The sequence below is a fragment of the Tubulanus polymorphus genome, chromosome 11 (genome assembly GCF_964204645.1).
Source record: "Tubulanus polymorphus chromosome 11, tnTubPoly1.2, whole genome shotgun sequence".
NCBI lineage: Eukaryota > Metazoa > Nemertea > Palaeonemertea > Tubulaniformes > Tubulanidae > Tubulanus > Tubulanus polymorphus.
The window spans coordinates 5,946,621-5,970,575 of record NC_134035.1 but is presented as its reverse complement, the minus strand read 5'-3'; the positions used below and the strand labels follow the sequence as shown (position 1 = coordinate 5,970,575).

The 23,955-nt window shown below is 41.2% G+C and overlaps 1 protein-coding gene across 1 annotated transcript; it reads left to right on the top strand.

Moving 5' to 3' along the window:
* Positions 1–4,675: 4,675 nt before the first annotated feature.
* Positions 4,676–17,538, top strand: LOC141913160 (uncharacterized). Its single transcript, XM_074804622.1, has 3 exons — positions 4,676–4,750; positions 13,630–13,776; positions 16,273–17,538. The coding sequence occupies exons 1-3, from the start codon at positions 4,690–4,692 to the stop codon at positions 16,491–16,493; spliced, it is 429 nt and encodes a 142-aa protein (XP_074660723.1). The 5' UTR covers positions 4,676–4,689; the 3' UTR covers positions 16,494–17,538.
* The last annotated feature ends 6,417 nt before the right edge of the window (positions 17,539–23,955 follow it).

Below are 23,955 nucleotides of genomic sequence, written 5' to 3'. Positions count from 1 at the left end.
GTTTCTCGCTAATCCATCCACACCCACTCACTCATATTCAGCACAATCAAGCCTCACCACGACACATGTGGTCATTAGACGTCGGGTGAGATTAGGTTTTCTGATGTTACTCATTAATCTCAAGAATCACGATGATAAATCGTTTGATACAAATGGACGAGGCTAGTTCTACAAACCATAATCACTCCACTCTCATCTCTCTCTTCTCTCTCCCCGGGCATTCTTCTCTCTCCTTTCCCCTCTTTACTCTCGCTCATCTCTCTCTCCGCGGGCATTCCTCTCTCTCCTCTCCCCTCTTTCCACTCTCTTATCCCTCTCTCTCCGGGCATTCATCATTCTTCTCTCTCCTCTCCCCTCTTTCCTCTCTCTCCTCTCTCTCCCCGGGCATTCCTCTCTCTCCTCTCCCCTCTTTCCTTAGCCTCGTCTCTCTCCCCGGGCTCTCCTCTCTCCCCATTCTCTCCCCATTCTCTTCACTTTCCTCTTTACATATCCCCTTTTCTTTCCCCTCTCTTCCCTCTCCCCCTCCTCTGTCATGTCTCCTCTCTCCTTTTTCTCCTCCTCTTTCCCTCTCTCCTTTCTCCCCTCTCCCTCTCCATCTCCCTTTTCTCATCTTTCTCTCCGTCTCAGACGGCTCAGAATCGAAATGATGATTATATGGTTTGTTAATACAGCCCGTGAAATCACGCCGAACATGGGGGATACAAAATGTGAACGGGGACGTCTTTTATGTGTGAACGTGACGTATTAATATAGAGAATATTACTACTATCATTATTACCCCTATTAGTGCTTTAATGAATACGCGATGTTGTAATGTCGCTGTTGTATTTATATATAGACCAACGCAACCCGGCGATTGCTATACTCGCGCTCGTCGTCAGTCAGATAACCATCGCGGAAACTCGACGACAGACAAATCCAGTGACTTGAAATACAAACAGAAAGAAGCGCTGAAACTAATAAGAACGAAATAAGGCAACGAATACAATCGGCAAAGAGAGGATGTCAACTTCCAAAAGACTGCATTCGCTTGTTGGTAATGGTGAAACCCAGCCGCCTTGAACTAATAGCAACACGGTAACATAAACTATATTATGTAGGGATCATCATCTAATAAAAATGTCGACAAAGAAGATCAAGAAAGTTGCTCGTTAGATATATCGAATCTCGTTAGTCGAAAAACGCATGTCGCGAAAATATACGACGGCAGACAGACGAACGTTTTATGTATATACGTACGGACAAGGCGGTAGCTGGAATTAGTTTATCAGATTTCACAAGTAACATACATCGGTAGGCCATATGCGCGTGTGAACAAGAAAACTAGTTGGAAGGTTTATTGACACCTATATAGGCGAAACATAACGCACATATACATATATGTTGCTTGATATTGTCGACAATATATAATACAAGATAAATTATCATATAATATTAAGGTTCAATAAAGCTATTTCGGATTTGAATATCGATAATTGAATTAGATTGACCGGCAACCAATCTAGCCCAAATATATTGATGACGTTGTGCACATCCTCGAGAAAATGATTATTGAAATCCGTCAAAAATTAAATATGAGTCATGAAATACATTTAATTACAAAATAAATGCCAAAATTCGTAGCGCACATCGACTCACACAGAACCCCATAGATAACGCGTAAGGTAATGTATATAAACATGTTTGTAATGGTTTTAACGTGTCAAAAACCCTGCGAAATGCGAACTCAAAACGACACTTCATTACACCTAGAAATTAGACCTAGCAAAAAGCGGCAATCAACATCAAAAAAGCTTTTATTTGTGGATAATTTGGTCTGAAATTGATTCTGACTTGGCGCAGTCTAATCAATTTGGTTTCTTCATTCTGTTGATAATTTAGTAGATAGCTTTCCCTAATCAGACATCAATATTTATTAGTTGTCAGTTAGAGTTACCTCAATAGGCCTTTTTCAAAGGTCCATTATGGAACTGGATCCAGAACCGTGAGACTGGGTCAAGAACTGTGCAATTGTCCCCAGAACTGTGGAACTGAGTCCAGAAAATGAGGAAACGGGTCCCGAACTGTCGAGCTACCGAGTCCAGAATTATGGATCCCTATCCAGAATTGCACGCAAGTGTACATCCGCTCTATAAGCGGAAGTAATACATTTTCCTTTGCCACACGTCGGGATCGCGAATAGCCCGAGATAATCAGTGCCCAGTAAACACGTGATCTATGATATATTTGCACGATTTACACTAACGAGAAATATATTCTACCACTTACTTCAAGTAAAAGTCGTATCTTAAGGGGGGAGAGGATTGTTAACGGCCGCGTTGATCGATTTGTCGGGTATTGACGCTGCAGTTGCTGATGCTCGAAAGCTTTTGTTGCTGACGTCAATAAATCAATCGGTATCTGTGATCATCGTTTGGCGTAGCGTATTTTTTCCTTCGAACTATCGTCGCCTCTCTCTCTTTCTCCCTGTCTGTTTCTGTAATTCCTGTCACAACTCAAATACCTCGGAAATCCCCGGGATAAAGAAAATGACCATGGCTAACACATTATCCGCGGCTCAATTTCGGAGGATAGACTTTCAGTCTAGACTCGTGTAAGATAGATCTGACTCTCTCCAGGGTACAGAAATTATCGTTTGAAAACAACTACTTTGTGGTACACCGTAAATGCGTATCGGGGGCTTTTCTTACAGCCAGTAAGAAAATTATCTAAAGAAAAGAAAGAAATTTCTATACGAAAGAAAAGTGCCGTCATTAGGCTCTTTAAAATAACAGTCTCTAATCTTTAATTGTACTCGGTAAAAAGTTTTCTGAACGGAAATGTCCTGCGGGTATTAATGCAATTTTTGCTACAGCAATTCGTCTTTGCGAGTCCATCCCGTATTCTTTTAACAACAACGATTTGCACATTTTGCCCTTTTCAACATCTTCCGTACTCGTATAGATTGAGAATAACCTTTGCTATTTAACATTTTACAATATTATTTTCTAACTGATTGCACTTTGTGTCGGTTGGATGTTTGACATTTTGGTCCAGTCTGGTCGAGACGCGTTGTAGGATTGTCTGTTGCCCACTCATTGTGTGCTGTCAACCAGTCCTAACCTATGATAATACTTTCTTAACAAACACGAATTTCTTGCCATTTTTATGACTCATTTTGCACATTTTTCTATGGTGTCTGATTCGGGCCACATTAAAAAAAAGTGGCACTCGCCAATATTTTTCTTATTCTACATTTTTCGTTTTAACGCCACGTTAAAACCAGTTTTTCGTTTTGACGCCACGTTAAAACCGGTTTAACGCTTCCTTTCCGTTAATTCGATGCAGAATTTTTGCGTAGAGAAGCGCAACTGGAGTGGCGGTGTGCTGTGTTGACATATAGCAATAAGGGGAAACACGACGGTCCCGGATGGTTGACTAATAGCCACCCATGTGCTGTTATTCATGGCTGTTATTGACAGTTATGTCAGTACGATAAGACAGATCAACGTTCCTTACCAATTCATACGCAGCCACGTCGCAGACTGACTGCGCCTGTATCGAGAGCGTTCAACTGGAAAATTGAAGTCTTGCGTTTAGTTCCATAACTTGGTAACGATTCCGTATATTATCCGCGATGTTATTGCAATCCGCGTGTACTGCGGTATCGGCGCGGGCGAGAGTGAAAGCGATTCCATATACGATAGATTAATAAGGTGGGCAGCCGCTAATAAGCGCTACAAATTTCTTGATTCATTCATCCGGCGATCAGTTGGCCGTGACAGATATTAACCGCAATCTGACTTGGTCGTGATGTTTAGATTGGAAACTGCGATCAACTTAGAGAGCTCGTTTGGAATTTGAAGCTACCGGTAGTCGAATATATGGCGTCGTTAAGCGGTAAAGCCTTAAGCCGCCGGATGCATTACTGCAGTTTGAAACCACCCAACAGAGAAACTATTTATCACATCGTAATGACTTTTTCACAAATCTTTTTTAATCTTGAAAAAACAATTTTTAATTTGTTTGTTAGATTTATTGATTTGATTTGACATTTATTGCTATTTGTCCCTTTCCAAACCTCCCGAGAACGAAACGGAGGGTTTGATTTGGAAATTGGAATGCTTTTAAAAGTTAAACAGCAGCCTACGAATGATTCTAAGAGTTGACAAGAGGGTGGCCACAACCAGTATATTGCCATCAACCTGACGAAAACTGGTCAAAATTATGTTATCAAAATTACCCGTTGCAACTATGGTTTTCGTGTTGATATATACAAGAATAATATGCTGCGCTGTATAAGTTTGTAAGTTTCTAGTATTCCTGAAGATGACTATTAGAATATAGTCGAAACGTCGAATTAGCTACTAGCTCAAGAACACATTTCCGACTCTACTCCATTCTGAGAGTATTGGTATCTTCTCGTTACAACCCGAACTCAGAATGTTTAATCAATAGTTGTATACCGCCATGTATAGAAATCTTTATATCATTCGCTTATTTTATAATCAATTCGAATCAATGAGTTATATTCAATATTCAACCACTCAAACAACGAGTAAAACATCTGTATAAACAGCACCAGTCCGTCGTGGTGGTGAAACCCGCGCGTACGCGAACGAGCGAACGCGACAATACTGTGCGGCGCGATGTCGCTCTGAAGCCCGCTGTAAGTTTCATCTTAACTGCGATGGATATCGGTCGTATATCATGGAAGTACATTATCTCTGGATTATCTTAGTTTATCTGCTCGTCGAATATGTTCCTTTAGGTAAGACTTTTAGTTCGCCTTTTAACGCGTGTTTAGGATTCTATCAAGAGTGAAATTTACATTTAATGAGCTTCGGGGCTTCGCGTGGCAATCAGTATCGAATAGTTCAGAGAGATTTGCCAAATACTCATGTAATGAAACTTTGATATCACTTTGTGCCGATCAATCGTAATATCCCGTAAGATATCGATCGACCAACGCTTTGATGATTTTAACAGGTTTTCCATATTGATAGAAACTTTAACATAGAAATATTTCCAAATCGGATGGATCGAAAATATGTGTATACGCCTGGACTGGTTATACGGAACAATTCATTGGGGGTTAACTTTGTTTTAACTTATTAAATTGAATGAACGTCAACGGTTAAAAGACCGATCGCGAAAAGTAAATCCCGATACTGTTTGTTTTTAATAAGATAATCAACATGCCATTGCGCACCCTCTCCCCCTCGCCCCGATCAAATTCCCTCACATCTTAGATTACACACTCTCTTCTTGAATCCCTACTTTATCATTATTGATATTCATCTCAACCGCGTTAAATCCGGGCCGCGTTACAGCTCAAACCTTCGCAGTAGCTAATTTCCTATTCCTACTAGGCACACGCAACAGCACCACTCGGTTCTACAGTTGCCGTTTTAGGTTTGACTCTTAAATAGTTTAATTCATTTTTAGAACCCAGTTTCACAGTGTTATGAATCAAGATTTGACACTCGAGTTAAATCCTTGGAAATGAACCAGGCCTACCGGTAATTTCAACTCATGCAGAGTTAACTCTCTCATTACCACTATGGAACTAGATCCTGTCGCACATTTCTGAGAAAGGATTTGGCTCAAGAGTTAAACCAAAGTGAACTTAAATCTTTCACGAGTGTACAACGCTGGTGCTGCCCTAAAGATTTGTATGACTTAAAACCAGGGTTCAGTTTCACGAGTATCTTCTAAATCGATTTAAGATAAACCGAATCTGTGCAGAAACCACAGCAATCTAAGAGTTTTAGAATCTCCTCGTGAAATTGACCGTATAGATTTATTACTGAAATTTCTCGTACGTCTCGTTACACGATGTTATTATAGCCGAATCGGCACGGATCAAGTCAAATTTGACCCGTGCCATAAGAGAGCGCGTTCACACGCAAACCACTCGGGTCAGATTTGGCACGGGCAAAATTTGGGGCCCGGGCCAAAACGCTCGTGTGATCACAGCTTATATATACCATGGTTACTCAAAGTGCCCAAACAATACCCGTATGCCCATCATGTACAGCAACGCTATACACTGGATTAGTTTTTACATATACATTTCCTCGGTTCATACATCACGATATCTGCCATCTGCCATCCCCAACACTCGTCAAGATTTTAGACATCAAATTACATATAACATATTGACAATGATATAAGTACCTATATACCAATAAAATATATCCCTCTATAATATGTCTATGCAATTTACAATATTTGGTTTTCTAATGCTTTGCCTCTAATTCAGCTATCTATAAACTTCACATTTAGTTTAAACATTTTAAGAAGGCCTCAGTCAAGTTTAATTATTCAGTTCACATGTTCACACCTAAATCAAATGTCTGGAAATGGACGCAGGAGTCCTGTATGTATCATGGACGAGATAAACTATCAATAATAACAATAAACATGATAATGGTTATTCATCGAATTATGTAATCTCAAAGCTCTTTACAAAATATATAAAAGATCATTTTCAAAAAGATAGATTATATATACGTTTTTCTAGTTACTACGTGCATGCGTATGAATATGCTATGTAGAAAACCTTTAAAGTATCACATACTAACTGACAACTGTACAAATATGAACAAAAACCAGGAATGATCGTTTGTCAGGGTGATGGTCGCGATCGGGCACTAGGGAGAAGGGAGAGAGAGAGAGAGAGAGAGCCGGCGGTGCTTCTAAATCATATAACAACATTCCATATCGATCACAGATGTTTCCACGCGCCGCGGAAAGCCTCGCTTGATACCGACTGAAATTACGTGACCGAGCAACGTAATCGGTTTTTTGGGGGGTGATTTTATCATCTGTTGTTGCTGCTGGTAGTATACAGCAATGGTTTACCGCAAAAACGCCTACAGTCGGATCGTTATTCGAATCACCTTTTTTCTGAGATGAGAAAAAGTTTCAGAAGTTATATCGCTGTGTATTTGTCAGCGATCTTAACTTCGCACCAACGTAGTCGAAAGATTAAACTGTCAGCCATACACTCAAAACTTCTCCGTTCTCATCGCACGGATCTACGATTTGGCCCGGGCCGAATCGGCACAGATCAGGCCCGAGTCAAATTTGGCCCGTGCCTAATTAGAGAGCGCGTTCACACGCAAACCACTCACTCGATACTCGATGCTTAAACAAAGCTAATGAGTTACTCCAGAGCAATTCAAACGCGATGATTCCGATCGTCCGACGTTTTTGGTACTCGTGTGAACAGTCATTCCGGGCCACATTTGCCATGCTCAAAAACGGTTGCGTGATCGCGGCTTATAGCTCATAAGTAAAACAGGACGCCTTCGATTTACGCGTACAAACCAGAGACACTATACGCACAATGTTTAATTGGTTTTAGCGATTTGCAAGTTTAATTCACGTTCGATTGAGTTTGATGGAAATTGAATTCACAAAACAATTGGAGCGATGAGAAATCCGCAAATTTAGAGACACTCGAATTCATCGAAGTAAATCAAATTAACCCTGAATTTAACTTCTAAAAATTAGCGAATGAAGTTGTTTTGATTCGATTCATTGGAAATTTAAAAAAAGTCGCCGAAAGCCGCGGTAGCTTCAAACATCGGCAAACATCTACAGAAAAAAATTCGAAAAACAAATTAACATTCATTCTGTTTCTTGAATGAGCAGTTAATAGAATACTTCCAGCTTGGGGTGGAACACATCTCGGAGAAATCGTCGAAAAACTAAATCGTTTTATCGTGATCAGTTGCTGCTGAAAATAGAATATTCTACTCGTTGAAAGTACGATCTTTCATTGATTCGATCGAATCGCTGCGGGGCTTGTAAAATCTGTTTGTCGAAAATTAACGCTAAGTTTAACTTTCCTGTAAAGTGAATATGATACGCTTTTAATGGCTTTTAGAAATTCAATCGACGGCGGGAGCAGAGAGAGGGAGAGGGAGAGGGAGAGGGAGAGGGAGAGGGAGAGGGAGAGGGAGAGGGAGAAGGAGAGGGAGAGGGAGAGGGAGAGGGGGAGGGGAGGGGAGGGGGAGAGGGAGGGGGATGGGAGGGGGAGAGGGAGGGGGATGGGGAGGGAAGGGAGGGGAGGGGGAGGGAGGGAGAGGGAGAGGGAGAGGGAGGGAGAAGGAGAGGGAGAGGGAGGGGAGGGGAAGAAGGGAGAGAGAGGGGAGAGGGGAGAGAGAGGGGGCGAGAGGGAGAGGGGAGGGAGAGAATTTACCTTGAAGTTTACCATGAAGTTCTGGACCATATACAAACTAATATTTATCGGGGGTCCGTAAGTTCAGATACAGAAATGGCGTAAGAGTGGCGTGAGAGAGTGGGAGGGGAGGGAGAGAGAGAGAGAGGGAGAGTGGGAGTGAGGACTGAGGGAGAGGGGGAGACCACCCCAGCGCCTATGCTGTAATAAGCCATACAGTTTCCAGGCGCCATGGGTACCCGCCGGGTCCGCATTGAACGGGACAGGAGGAGGCAATCGAGGTTGAAAAACACCTCGTATCGGGGTATCGGGCGTCAAAGGCCGGAAGTAATGGGCGTTGTTGACCTATCCCCGTAGTATCTAACACGCGAGTTTGTTCGGGGGTTTCTGCAGTTCCTGGTAAATAAACACACACAAAACGCTTCAGCGGAAGTCTGAGAGCACGCTCGGAATTTTAAGTAATCCCCAGGAGAAGAAAAAACCAGCGCAAAGGTGGAGAGCTGGGGTTTTAGATTCTAACACACACGCAACACGCGTTATCATTTTCTGCTGCGGGGACTTTTTAAGATAAAATTCAATACGTTTATAATGATTATTTAAACATGACTGAACTCGATAAGGGAGTTTCAGATTCGCTGCTCGAGTCGGAAAAGCGCCATGCTCGCTTGCCTGGGTTAGATTGCCTGGACCCGACGAGGCTCACGGCAACACAAACCTTGGCCGCAGACCAGATTCATGGTGCGAGCTTCAGCGGGAGGCAATCAAACCCTGGCAAGCTAGGATGGAGCAGCGCGAGAAGATCATTTACCATCAATTAGTGACGTCAGTACAGGCGCGTCTGCGCACTTCACTCGGCCTTGTTGGCTTCCCTGATTAAGTAACTTCTCCCGACTCGGCGACGTTGCTTTGAAGACGGGCTTCTAGCGCACATGTTCAAAGCAACGTCGCGAACGATTCGCTGCCCTTTAAATATCAAAGCTCGATTCCGGCGCCGATCGAGTTAAATTCGTCGGTCTCTGTTTTCTAAACGACCATCTTCAAACGAAGACAAATAGAGAGTTAGTGCAATTAGCGTCTAGCGCTCGTGAGTTCACGGTTCCTAATTTGTGTTCTGTTTGCCGCGCTCGATGTGTGTGTAAAACACTCATCATGTTTCACTGATCAATCGCTGATAATCAACACTATATAGTTAGCTGCTGCTTTTACGAGATTCTCTCCCGTTCATTTAGTGGGAGGGATTTTTCTTAAAACGCGGGAGTTGATGAAATGGTCACCCCCGTTAACACTATCATATACAACGCATTTTATTCAAGAAAGCTGCAACTACGAGCAACCATCCAACTAGCTCGTGTAGAGTAGAACAAAATCAAAGTGCGAAAGATTATCACTTCCAGTTAGTCACTGGTAGATTAGAATATTTGAAAAAATGATAACCCGTAAGTTTGTTTCATTAAAAATGTATACCTGCACTTTTTGGGTTTTGCCGTAATATTCAATATCATGAGTTATTTTGGATTAGAGTATATCGATAATTGAATTGAATTGACCGGCAACCAGTCTAGCCCGATACATTGATGACGTAGTGCGTATCCTCCCAAAAGTGATTATTGAAACATATCAAAAATATGATAAGGGTTATGAAATATGTTTGGTTACAAAATAAACGCCAAAATAGTTATAATTTTGAAACGCCAATATCGATGACGTAGTGCACATCGACTCGCACGGAACCCCATAACGCTTACACAAGGGTATCAATGTATATAAAAATTATTCCAACGGTTTTTACGACGTCAAAATGTACAGCTATTCATTTATTTCGATTTTACGAACAAAATATTGCCGAGTTATAATACAAGAAGATGAACAGCTGAATTTCCGAATAATTTCAAAAGAAACTTCACACTTTCGGAAACAATCAATACAGCCTGCCCCGTTTTAATTGAAATCGATCGGATGTAAAAGTTATTGGTCGGGATATAGCTTTTTTGGAGGGATTTTCGACGAGAGAAGACAGCATGAACTGGCATTGATTTCAGGCATCAGTGCTGGTATTGACACGCGATATTTCATATTTCGAACTACGTCTAGTCCCTAATGGAGTTCCTCATAAGAATAACCGATTCTGGAAACGTTTCCTTTCTATACGGCAAAAAACCAGCGATATTTTGAGTGGTGAAGGAAACTGCGTGTCTGATACACCGACTCCATCACGAATTACAGCCAATCGGGTTTGGCTTGGGTCCAACCGAGCTGTAATGACGATACCTGACCACTAACAGCGAAAGCCGAGCATATTGTACAGGTCCTCTTGTTACAGAATAGATAATCCTTCTATAAAAAAAAAAAATATGAGCTACATATGAAAACATCTATGAGCTAATTTTGATTGTGACGTTCTAAGCCGCGATCACTCGGAGATGATTTCGGCCGGCCCAAATTGGCACGAATCAGGCCCGTGCGTCCACGCGTAAACAACTCACTGTATACTAGAAATGCTTAAAAAAAAATCGAAATTAGCCACTTTCGGAACTAGTTGCAATTTACACGCAAGAAATTTGACCCCTGCTAATATTTGGCTCTAGCCGCGCCTGAAGTTTTTTTTTGGCCAGGCAGTTAAAACCCAGCCCTTACATTTGTTTGAGCATGGACGTGTAATCTAGTTTATACGTCCATGGTTTAAGTCGTGGATTAGTTAACATAGTGACGATTAATTCTTCATTGGTACCTAGTATTTGTCCATCGGTGTCCACTTCAATCAACTTTTGGGCAACTGGTGCCGCTGTTTAGCATCCTCCCCCGCCAGCGATTCGAACCTGATGGTATCGAGAATGCCACGGTACGAAACCCTGCCACACTAGACCGAGTGTGCAGCTACATGCGCAGCTTATAGATGATGTCATTATTAGCCAATCACATATCCCGTTTAACTATGGCCCGGGATTTCCCATTTATAGTTCTTCCGTGAAATTTACCTCAGCCATCAAACAACGAGCAATCTGATTGGTGCCGCAAGTTTTCGTGCGGCAAAGCTGCGCATGTATCTGCGCACCCGGTCTACTGTGGCAGGGGTTCGTGCCGTTACTGAGTGTAGCAATTTCATTAGGTTCGAATCCCTGCCGAGGGAGGATGCTGTTTAGGCGCATTTATGAAACAAGTACTCATCAAGTCGACGAAAACTGAGATAGATATTCACGAGGTGATTCGAAACCAATTCGACATCAGTTGGGAAAATTATGTTTTATGGGGATATCTCATATGAACGACGTTAATTATGTTTTAGATTCGAATTGCGGAAAATTTTATTGTCAACGGAAAGAAATTTGAAATATGACGACGAGCAAGCGACGGACGACGGTATCGCTTTCTTCTTTGAAACGTTAACGGTATGAAATATTCCCGAGGGTGAAATCATCTGAACGATGACAGCGTCTTGTGCCTATACGAGCACAAAATCAAATAATCTTTATTCAAATACGAAACGGGATAACTGCTGACGCGCGCTTCTCTGCATCTCGACGCCGTGTCTGTTTGAAAAATCCTCTCCTCCAGATCTATAAATCAAGCGCGATACGGCTAGGGAGTTCATTCCGTAGTGAACTACCGACGATTTGCGCGACAAATTAAATTCACAGATTCACCCAGAGGAGACATTTACATTCTTCCTAAGACCGCGAAATTAATATTTTTTGTAAACGCTGAAAAAAACCGTTACAATAATGTTTATATACATTGATACCTATGCGTTATTTAAGGGGCCCTGTGCGAGTCGATGTGCACTACGTCATCAATATATGCGTTTGAAAATAACAATTACGATTTTGAATTTTAGAAATTATTTTGCGATTAGATATCTCTCATGACTCTAGTTTGATATTATTTTTGATAAAGTTTGATAATTATTTTTGAGAGGACGTACCCTATGCGTAATCGATATATTGGGGCTAGACGGGTTGCCGGTCAATTCAATTATCAATATCGCTCAAATCAAAAACAACTTTATTGATCCTTTATATTGTATGAATTATATCATATTATTCATTGTCGACAATATTAAGCAATATATGCTATTTTTCAAGGTGTCAATAAACTTTCGAGTTAATTTTCTTTTTCTGTAACCTGAACAATGAGACGAATACGAATATCTATTACACTCCAACCATCTGTAATGGTATATGGAGGGAAAAACAGTATTTACAATTGATTACCAAAAAAAAGCATTCTTAAAACAGAAAAAAAGCATTTTAAAACATAACAAACGCTATCTACAACATACTATTTACAAATACATTGGAGGGTTATATATAAATCCGGACCGGTATTAATAAATTTAGCCAGTTTCAAAAGTTTGATGTTTAATATATCAAAGTTCCTAAAAGGTATTTGTATTTACGTAATTGAACAAGAAGATGAACATCACACCCTCAGTGGAGAACCATTTAATCATTAAATCAGTCGAAGGGGAACGTTTTAGAATTTACACCCCCACCCCCAGCGCCCCTCCCGCCCCTGGAGACTACGCCGGATATATCGGTTTGCGATAAGAGTCGAGTCAACTCGGTGTATACAAATATTTTCAGAGCTTCTGAGATAAGTTCTCGAGCGGCGGAGTTTCGGTCCGGAGATTTTTACGATTTGTTTCCGCGCGCTGGGGGAGCCCGTTATCGCTGAATTTATCGCCTTAAATTTCATAAATCTTACATATTATCGCCTCAGTGAAACTTATATTGCTATTTGACAATTTTTCGAGCCATCATCAGTTACCACGCTGTTGACATAAACTTCGGGGCCGGTGAGACTTAAGTCTAAAAGTGCAATCTTTTTAGTAGTAAGGTATCGAATTAAGACGCTTTAGATTGATGGTTAAACAGCTCTCACGGGGAACGAAATACGTCTTAGTGATTTTTGTTGTTCGAAGATGTTATTAAAATGAAACGTTTTTGGCAGTTGTAGTTCACTCTAACCAAATTATTGAGCAATTCACCTCGGCGCATTTATGAAACATAGGATTTCTCAAGTGGGGCGAAAATAGCGGGAAATATTCGAAAATGGCCAGAAGCATCTGATGATGGATGTTTGTCTACAGTTGGAAAGATGTGGTTTTATCTGAATAAATCTTCAATATTCTATCGCATAGAATTCTATTCCGGCACTGTTTCTATTTCTATCGCGACATTCAGACTGAACGACTGATTTTTTCACGATTCTGATGATTGAATCGTCGATCACGAAACGTGTTAATTCGTAGGAATTTGTTGCACAACAACAGTTTCACTGTTCAAAACCGCCGTTCAACGGCGATACGTGTGATCGGCGAGAGATCTCCAGATTGCGTTAAGGTATCAACTGAACAGAAAAGAATCGTGATTCTTCCCGTGAAAAATCATACACGGCTGTTCAGAATGAGATGAATAATATGTGCGCAGTCATTAATCTCTACGATACGTTCTACATTACAGGCCTATCAATCATGTGTTACGAATGCATCAGCACGGAAAATCCCGGATGTGCCTTTCCGTTCAATCCGTGGAAGTATTTGCCGACCATCTGCCATTCGAGTGTGGAAAAATGCGCCGTACAAATAGAGTATCCCAGTAGAGGAAATAGTAAGTATATATACACAGCCCCCCCCCCCAAAAAAAAACAACCTCTCACCCTCTGTGGATAATATCCTCATTCATCATTGAACCGATGGAAAATTCGCTGGAATACTCTCCTTAATCAAACAAATGGTATAAAAAAGTCAGATGTACGAGACCTCAATCAACTAAAGTTAAGAAAGTTTTAGATTTTCGATCCCAAGACCAATGAATCCGAAGACATGACTGTATACATGTACGCAGATACGTATTACCCCCTATTCTATATGTACCCCAGCACCAGAGGGGCTGTGATGACTTGGAACAAAAATGTCTTGACAACCATTGATGAAAGTACTCAGTCCGTGTTGTGACGATAGAAACTCACACTAGTAATGAAAAAATAAAGCCCGGAATTGTTCCTTGAGTTTGTAGTTAACGGTATACCGTATATGAAAAGGGATTTCGATTAGTTGTGTTCGATCTCTCTAACAAAGATGACTATATGAGAGTATAGTCGAGAGGTTGAATAAACTATGAAATGGTGCTTTGAATGCGGGTGGTTGAGAGTCAATAATCACGGATGGGTTAGGACCAGCGATTCTATTATCTACGTCCGCATTGATATCCGGATGATCCGGTGATTTCGGTGTCGGAGAACGTCTGCACTATCACTTAATAATAGACTGGCTGCGTGTCGAATTCTGAGCCTAGACTGGTCGCCTGTTAATGCTATGCTGGGCGTGTTATATATCTTATTAAGGCCACTCCGCAACTAAACCACCTCGTCGGAATGGAGAGAGCGGAGACGTCCGGATGATCACGTGGTCGATAAAAGAGTGAAATTGGACGCGTCCGGGTGATAATAGAGTCGGCCCTTAATGGATTCAATACGAAGGTGCAAACGCACCGAACGCACGTCCGCCAAATGACTTCAAGACACGTCGGCCTAATAGTGTTATGGATGCGACGGTTGATAAATTCTTTTCGAGGGTTCTTTCTACGTTGTCTCTAAAACCATTGCCGAGTTTGTTTGCTAACTAGATTTTACCGGTGGTAGAACGGTTTGCCCCGCAGATGAACATACAAACAGTTCACGGATTAAGTACGACATGTACACGTTACTCCCTCTCTCCCGATGTCCTTCAGTTATAATTGCGCTCCCGTTCGAAAACATTTTTCTTATGACGGCGATTATCGAAAACAAGATAAGAAGAGGAGAGACGAGGGGTAATCGTAGTGAATTACGGTGATTGACTCGGATATCGCTATAACTCGTATGTGGTTATCCGTCGTGTGCCGCAGATTGACACGTTTCATTAGCCTGATAATTGCTGTCAGGGGAACGATGTAGTTCCGACTGGCGGAGACGAGAAAGATTGACCAATTTACCTAATTGTAAGTCTATTCACCGAGTGTAATCATCCGCCTAATGGCTTCGTTAACGAGAAATAACTGCCCAGTTTTAACGACTTAATGCGCGTGTGACTGTTTCTATCTGGTTATTACTCATATATTTATGACGTTATGATTATGTGAACATATCAGCCTCATTGACCGATATATCACTACGTCACGAAAGAATATTCATCTAAATCGCAGTGCTATAGGATCCTCTCTTTACATTCTTCTTACTTAAGATTTAGAAAAAAAGACCTAATCACGACAGGATCTAGGAAAACCGGAAGGCGGAGGTCCGGAAGAAAAGAACAGGCATTGTTCTGATAAGGGACCCATGTCTAAGGCAACTATAGTGGAGTGCCTCGATCTAGGGTTAGCCAGATTAGGCAGATATACATCCTTAAAGATGACATTTACGAGAGGATGTAAGTCAAATTTGCGGTTTTAACAATCTCTGTATTGGCGAATAGGAAAACCTCTCCATAAATCCGTCACTGCATGATATTGTGTAGCTTCGAAGTTTGTCAGTTGGTGAAGACATTATTAATTAGAACGAATATTGGTCTTTTAATCGCGGCTTTTCTACTCATAAAGACAGACAGACACTTTCTGTGGACCTCTCGACACTAGAATCATTTCAATCATGATCTCTGCCGCTCACTCCATGCTGCCAAAAATCACAGAATTGTAACTAAAATTCGTTGTGTGCGCTATTACCATTTTAAGAAACGTTAATTGTATTCAAAACATTACTCGATTTGTAAAAGTATGGAAACCCTTTGGACACTCATTAACTGTATGATGATATCGGGTGTTGTTCCGGATTTTCGAACTGTTAATTGTTTCTACCATCCTTATAAATGTATCTATATTAACATCATTTGTCAAAAGTTATGATTGATATGATATTACGAAACGATTTATTTTTTTCATATAAAACTTTTACAGATTTAATGAATGAAATGTATATATTGAAAGCGAAATGATATCAAATGAAGGACTGCTTTGAAGCAAAAGTTAGCTTGTACAAGAAAGCAGCCCTAGAAATGAATTATTAACTGACAATTAAGCTTGAGTAGTTAAATAACCTAATTGACTACATGTTTTGCTCTCTGTTTTCAGGGTGGATCATGGCGACGGCCCGTGGCTGTTACCCGCCCGGTTCAGTTCAAGGTTTGAACACCACTGACGGATGTCGCGTTTTCACCCATGGAGCGTACACGGCAACTTACTGTTTTTGTAGTTACGATCATTGTAATCACGCCGTAAGAACGTTAAATTCAGTCTACCTAATCGCTACACTTGTTTCCATAGCTATCGCATTCACCCGTTGGCGCAGTTGAAATTTCAAGCATGTTTTTCTTTTTTAAAAACGCTTATGATCGCGTTCAATTAATTCTTACCGACAAAGAAAATCGTCTGTGATTCCAGAGAAGACTAAGTGGGAGAGATTTTTATGCACTAAATAAGAATAACGAATGCGAGCACATTATACGTACATAATGTATATTTTGATTACCATATACGTTAGTTTTTCTAAGTTCAACTTACGCAGAAGGGAAGTGGAAAGGGAGTGAATGAGTGAAAGAAGGTAGAGGAGCGGGGAAGGGGTATGGAGGAAAAAATCGGGTAATATTTTACTGATCTGTTTAAACATAAAGAGGAGGCGATATCCATCCTTAAAAATAGTTATTCTGGCCGAGATACCAAGTGATGTGGGTAACATCATTCTTGTACCGATACAGGGTATACTGATTGAGATAATGTAGCTCACTAGCGGCTTACTTCTATTGCCCATGATGTATACACTCGCATATACTATATAACCGCGATGACACGACCATTTTTGGCTCGGGCCCGGAACAACTGTTCACACGGATGCCAAATGGGCCCGAGCCAATATTGGCCCAACCAAAAAACGTCGGATCAGGCCCGAGCCAAATTTTAGCACGGGACAAATGATTGCGTTTGAATTGCAACTGGTACCGGAAATGATCCACTTCGCTTTGTTTGAGCATTGTTTTAGTATCGAGTGAATGGTTTGCGTGCGAACGCGCTCTCTAATTAGGCACGGGCCAAATTTGGCTCGAGCCTGATCCGTGCCAATTTGGGCCGGGCCAAATTGTCCCCGTGTGATCGCGGCTTATAAGCCCATGCTATTGCCCTGGGTTTCACCATGGACCTATAAACTAGGGTATGCGTCAATGGATTCAACAAGAGAATTCACATTCAGGCTTTGTTAAAGGTGCTGCATAGAAAGCAAATCTCTGACCTTTATACAAAAACTAATCATGATGAATTGATTTAGTGTACATATAAAAGTGGATATAAGTGGGATAAATGGATATATGTGCAATTAACTCATAGAATGTATATTTACATAAAAAACCAGGATGATGTATATAAATATATGATATAAGTGTGATTTAGTGACTTGTTAATAAAATTTGTTCCTGTCCTTGAAAATAAAAGTTTGAAGTTTTTGCCGCAATTCTATCATCAGATATCCGGCCATCGTTTAACCGACAAATTTCCCCATTGTCGATGAAATGGATGCAACTATACGGTTAGAATTTTTGTAGTTTGAGAAATTCTTTCGACTGCTCAATACGGCGGGTATCATTTTACGGATCGCACTACTAACTATTTCATCATTTCCCCATCAGTGATTCAGAGATACACTGTTTCAAACTCGCGTCGTCGTTGCCGCCGGATAAGAGTATCTTGTTCATTCTGAAATTAAACTCCGTGCGAAATTAAACGAACTACTTAAGATGAGAATTGAGTCAATGAGACGCGGTATTTACAGCGAATCCAGTTATTTTCAACTAGAATTCAGATACGTCGGAATAGCGAGCACACACGAGCTCAACTCGTTACCCGCCATTTACAGAAAAAAACCCATTAACGTTTACTATTGTATACTATCGGCGCCTAATCTTTCATATTTGTTCAATCGTTTTTGTAGAGAAGTTATCGAATATTCATATTATGTTTTCGAATGGTATTTTGTTTATTCAGCGCTCCATAGAGTCAGCAGATCGGACCATTAATGTGGACAGCTTAAACATGATTCAGTTTGATACAATTATAACGTTAAATCATGTTTTAGTCCAATCAGAAGCGTTATCAGAGAGATGACCACAGTGCACCAGAATGGTTTCATCAGTCCTCTCCAAATCTGGGATATGGTCTCGCACCCCCATGGTTTTATCAGGGATATGGTCTTGCACCTCCATGGTTTTATCTGGGATATGGTCTCACACCTCAATGGTTTTATCTGGGATGTGGTGTCGCACCTCCACGGTTTTATCAGCGATATAGTCTCGTACCTCCGTGGTTTTATCGGGGATATGGTCTCGCACCTCCACGGTTTTATCAGCGATATAGTCTCGTACCTCCGTGGTTTTATCGGGGATATGGTCTCGCACCTCTATGGTTCTATCAGGGATATTGTCGCCACCCCCATGGTTTTATCAGGGATATTGTCGCGCACCCCCATGGTATTATCAGGGATATTGTCGCCACCCCCATGGTTTTATCAGGGATATTGTCGCGCACCTCCATGGTTTTATCAGGGATATGGTCTTGCACCTCCATGGTTTTATCAGGGATATGGTCTCGCACCTCAATGGTTGTATCAGGGATATGGTCTCGCACCTCAATGGTTGTACCAGGGATATGGTCACGCACCTCCATGGTTTTATCAGGGATATTGTCGCGCACCCCCATGGTTTTATCAGGGATATGGTCTCGCACCTCAATGGTTGTACCAGGGATATGGTCACGCACCTCCATGGTTTTATCAGGGATATGGTCTCGCACCTCTATGGTTTTATCAGGGATATTGTCGCCACCCCCATGGTTTTATCAGGGATATGGTCTCGCACCTCAATGGTTGTATCAGGGATATGGTCTCGCACCTCTATGGTTTTATCAGGGATATTGTCGCCACCCCCATGGTTTTATCAGGGATATGGTCACGCACCTCCATGGTTTTATCAGGGATATGGTCGCGCACCTCCATGGTTTTATCAGGGATATGGTCTCGCACCTCAATGGTTGTATCAGGGATATGGTCTCGCACCTCCATGGTTTTATCAGGGATATGGTCTCGCACCTCAATGGTTGTATCAGGGATATGGTCACGCACCTCCATGGTTTTATCAGGGATATGGTCGCGCACCTCCATGGTTTTATCAGGGATATGGTCTCGCACCTCCATGGTTTTATCAGGGATATTGTCGCGCACCTCCATGGTTTTATCAGGGATATGGTCGCGCACCTCCATGGTTTTATCAGGGATATGGTCAGGTTGTTATCTCTGATTACTCTACATATTTTGAATTTTACATTGCGATTCACAATCTGCATCGTTGACTTTCTACTGTCAGTTCGAGTCGACGGATTCAAAATATTTCAACTTTCTGTATTTCTCTGTTTCGTCTCTCCCTCACTCCCCTCCCTTTGCTGTCTCTCCTCCTTCTCCCCCTCTCTCCTCTAAATTTGTTTCTCCCTCTTCCTCTACCTCTCCCTCTGTCTCTCCTCCGCTCCCCCTGCCTATTCTTCTGTCTCTCCCCTTCTCTCCCCTCTATCTGCTTTAATCATCTCTGTCTTCCTCTCAATCGCCCAGTAACAATATAGATCGATAAGTTTCGCTTGATATCTGTAATCAGCCGTTTTACAAGCATCAGTTTTTGCGACCTTATATTCATCCATTAATGGATTAGTGTTGATTCTCTGAGGGGATCATGTTAAATACTGCTGATAATATCGGTATCGTAGTTAGCAGCAGCAGCAGCAGCGGCGGTGGCGGCGGCAGAACTAAGTCTAGCGCTTTGTCCAGTTTGTAAGGAAACGAGCTGAAAATCATTCGAACAAAACTATATACTATACACTGATGTTAAGTCGAACTGCTAAATACTGAAACTTTCAAATCCCATTGTGATAAAAAATGCACAACGACATTTCAAAGTCCACGCAATCTAAATAAAGCCTTGCAACGAATATGTTTTGATTATCAAAGATACTTACTTATCATACAATAAACCGACTGATCCTAATTTTAGGGGTGTGCCAAGTGTGAAGATTGACGCCTGCGGGGACTTGAGACCTTTATTCCAAATTTCCAAAAAATAAGATTAAAGTTCTCTACAATAAAATGTTCGTTAGATTTCAATTTGCCCCAGATGGTCACCAACCGACGCCTCAGCACGCTCGTAACGGACTAGCTGAGAGAGGTAGATTACCTATACGAGATAAAATGCTTCGACGCATTTTCTATCTTCAGTCGCACTCGTCGTTTTAGGTAAACACGTTATAGTCAGCGATGATGTATACGGGGTAAAAATGTAATGAGGTAAAAACTAAACGCGAAGAAGGAACGACGACGGGAAGATGAAATGGAATACAGAGGCCAAAGTTATAAATCAACCGACTATCGCTTCCCGAATTGCCGGAGCAATGATAAACATTTTGTCATCAAGTAATCATTTTTCACAGTGACACACACCGCCACTCGGCAGCGATTACACACCAAAACAGATTACAGTTTAAACCGTATCTGCCGCCGCCGCAGCTGCTGCACCGATATCTACCGTAAACATACCGTTCCCCATAACACGTTCAACTCATTTTCTGAAGTGCTAGAAATTTCGCGAAATGACGCTTCGAAAAGCGAGATTAATCGCATCAGAAAATAGCGAGAACTTACACGATTATTTATTTTTACGGTTTGTCAGTTTTTTACGCGATCGAGGCGCTTTTTACGCACTTGTTCGCCAAAATCCAGGGATACAGAACCTAACATCGGAGGTGATACCAGAATGGACGTTCTAACTGGATCCTACAGCTGACAAAAATTCGCCGAATGTACGTGTCAAAACTAGATGTTGAATAATCTAATGTTCGACAAAATGTTCAACAAATATGATACATATAGCAATGGTGACGCTGACTAAATACTATTTATATATCGCCAATTCCACAGATTCGATGCTTTAAAATAATCGATAACTGTATGTTTTTAGGAGCCTTTTTGAATTCATTCAAATCGGGTAAAGTCTTAGTAAAGTGTAAAGATTATTTTGCACATGGTCTGGTCTGAAAGAAACAGATATACTTTACTGTTGATATCCTATGTTTCAGGGGCGGATCCAATGGGGGCTAAGCCACCCGGGATTACCCCCATCCCCAATTTTTGTTTTCAAGATAACATTTTCACAACCTTGCTTACACATATTGCCGGTCATTTTGTTCTAGAATCAATTTAGATACTCAGAAATGATCAATGTTTTCAAAAGTTTCTTGGGGACCCTTAAATCCCCTTATCCGGACTTTACGGCGCTCGCGTTCATGTACTGAGTACGTGTAAAGGCCTCGGATTTTCTAGCTGGGCCCTATTAAAAACTCCTGGATCGGCTCCTGGTTATAGACCTTTCGTGGTAAGTTTCTGCCGAGTCATAAATCTTGCAACAGCAGGAAACGAACAAAGTATACATGCATATATGTATGTTTTATTATTGGACGACGAAGCCGGACCAGAATCATATATGTAATGCATGGGACTGTCTCTGAACTGATCGAGCATGGCGCAAAAGAAGACTTTGAAAATGGCATTTACCGCTCCTCAAGTAAATAAATTAAATGACTTGTGATTTCACGCGGCTTCGTCTTCCATATGATACCATCTTCGTCGTAGACGAAGGCTTAAAAATAAGCGGCCGCGAAATTAAATGTTCATATCGTCGGGAGGCAGAGATTTCCCGAATCTAGACAAGAATCCAATTAAAGCTAGCTGCGTATCGGTTGTCAACAAAACATGAATTTATTCATTAAGTTTCAAATCATCTCACTAGAGAAGAAGTTTTATCGGGTTTTTTAATCAGATGTGATATAGTAACTGAAAGGGCAGGAGGAATTGCCGTTCGAGTTAGTCGCTGATAAGCGAATTGAGTTACCGTCAAAAAAGGGAAATTAATCCGAGCTGTTAGAATTAAATCAGGGAGGATGTTTCCCGCTGCGTGGCTACAGTGTCTCTTGATCTCGATCGCTCAAAGCGAGGGCAACATAGCCATCAGGAAAACTGTTATCTCCCGTTTGAACGCTTCTCAACGGGAATTAATTTCGATTCGGTTTTTGTCGGACACGTTGCTGCTCCGCGAACGTGATTTGAGTCCCGATCGGGTGCATTTTTACTTCCAAACGATAATAGCTTTAAAATGCAAGCCACACTCTCCAGCTATTACCGCCAAACGACACTCAGTCTGAATTGTCATTAGGAATGAAGCGTTATGACAGGAATTATCAGAATTTACAATCCAGGGACTAGTTGCTCAAGGGCTGGTTTAAAGTTAACCGACGAATGAATACCTTAGTAACACTGAACTTGTCTTGAATTGTCACTATGTCAACTATCCACTGGTTAACTCTAAACTTTTAAGCAACTGGCCCCAGTCAGGTCAGTGTTGCTAAGAAATTGGTTAAGGATAACTGTCGGGTCGATGGTATTCTAATTTTCACTATATCACCCACCGGTTAACTCTAACCAACTTTTGAGAACTGAGTCCTGAACAGGGACGAATTATAAAATACTTTTGATGACTTTTGTCGAACGAACCCGCCCTTTCAGAAGTTAACCATAAAACATTTCGCTCAGAATATCATTTTTTCATTTAGCCAATCGCATATACAATATAAAACTACTTTTTGCTATCTGCTTTATGGCAGAAAAGCTAAGAAGCCTCGAAACTATTACTAGCTATAATGTTACTTCACATCTCTACCCCTATTCAGACAATAAAAATGAATATTTTTTTGTCTATATGCGTGGCCATTTTTCAAATTTCATCCTACACACTAAACATACGCGCAGGGAGGTTTTGCACAGGCTACAACGATAAAAATAAGAATTCGCTTCAACGACGAGTGGAGAAGGAAATTAAACCAGTCCCTCCCTCCCTGGAGCGGTTGCATCAACGATCAGATTTTCTATAAAGTATTCTGATAGACTGGGTAATTGACAATGTATTACACTACAGAAGTATCTCGCGTAAATCTTCATCATATCGAAATCAAATCAGAAAAATTCATACGTAAAGGGCATGTATATGTATATATGTGAAAATGGAAAAATAGCGAGGACGTCAAGATTCCTTTAGGCAGATTTTGATTGGTTTCTACCGATTTTGGATTCTCTTCTGGTTCGTTTCGATCGGAATAAGCGTTCTCATCCGGAATCTGTAAACCCGATAGAAGCAGCCGGTAGAGAGTTTGGTAGGCTTTGATTGGTCTCTACCGATTCTGGAATTCTCTTCAATATCAAAAGGCCAAAATATTCGACCAAAATATACGTACGCTCTAAAACCTATTCCGGTAATATAGCTACATTTGTAAACCTGATTATAAGCGGCCGGTAGAGGGTTTGTTATCCGCGAATTGATATTCCTAAACCCGAACGCATTCAATCGAAAGTTGTTGCCTAATACGTTTTTTAGGCTGTGAGAACTATCGCGGGGATTTCAACTCAGAACACTCGGTTCCACGCGAGTTGATAGAAACATGGACACATTCCATGTTAGCCGCGGTTAGTTTATTAAGGCTTTTCGAATAATTCGGATGACAGAATTTTCAATCATTTCCAGGAAAGAGGGGACAAGTTGCGAACAGGATTTCACCGTCGGGTTCGACATGTCATCCGAGTTATTTTTCTTTCATATTCAATCAAAACAGTTTCCTCGTCGGATCAGACATGTTATTCGAGTTATTCAAAAAATGCCTGAATATAATGGGTACAACGAAGCGTGA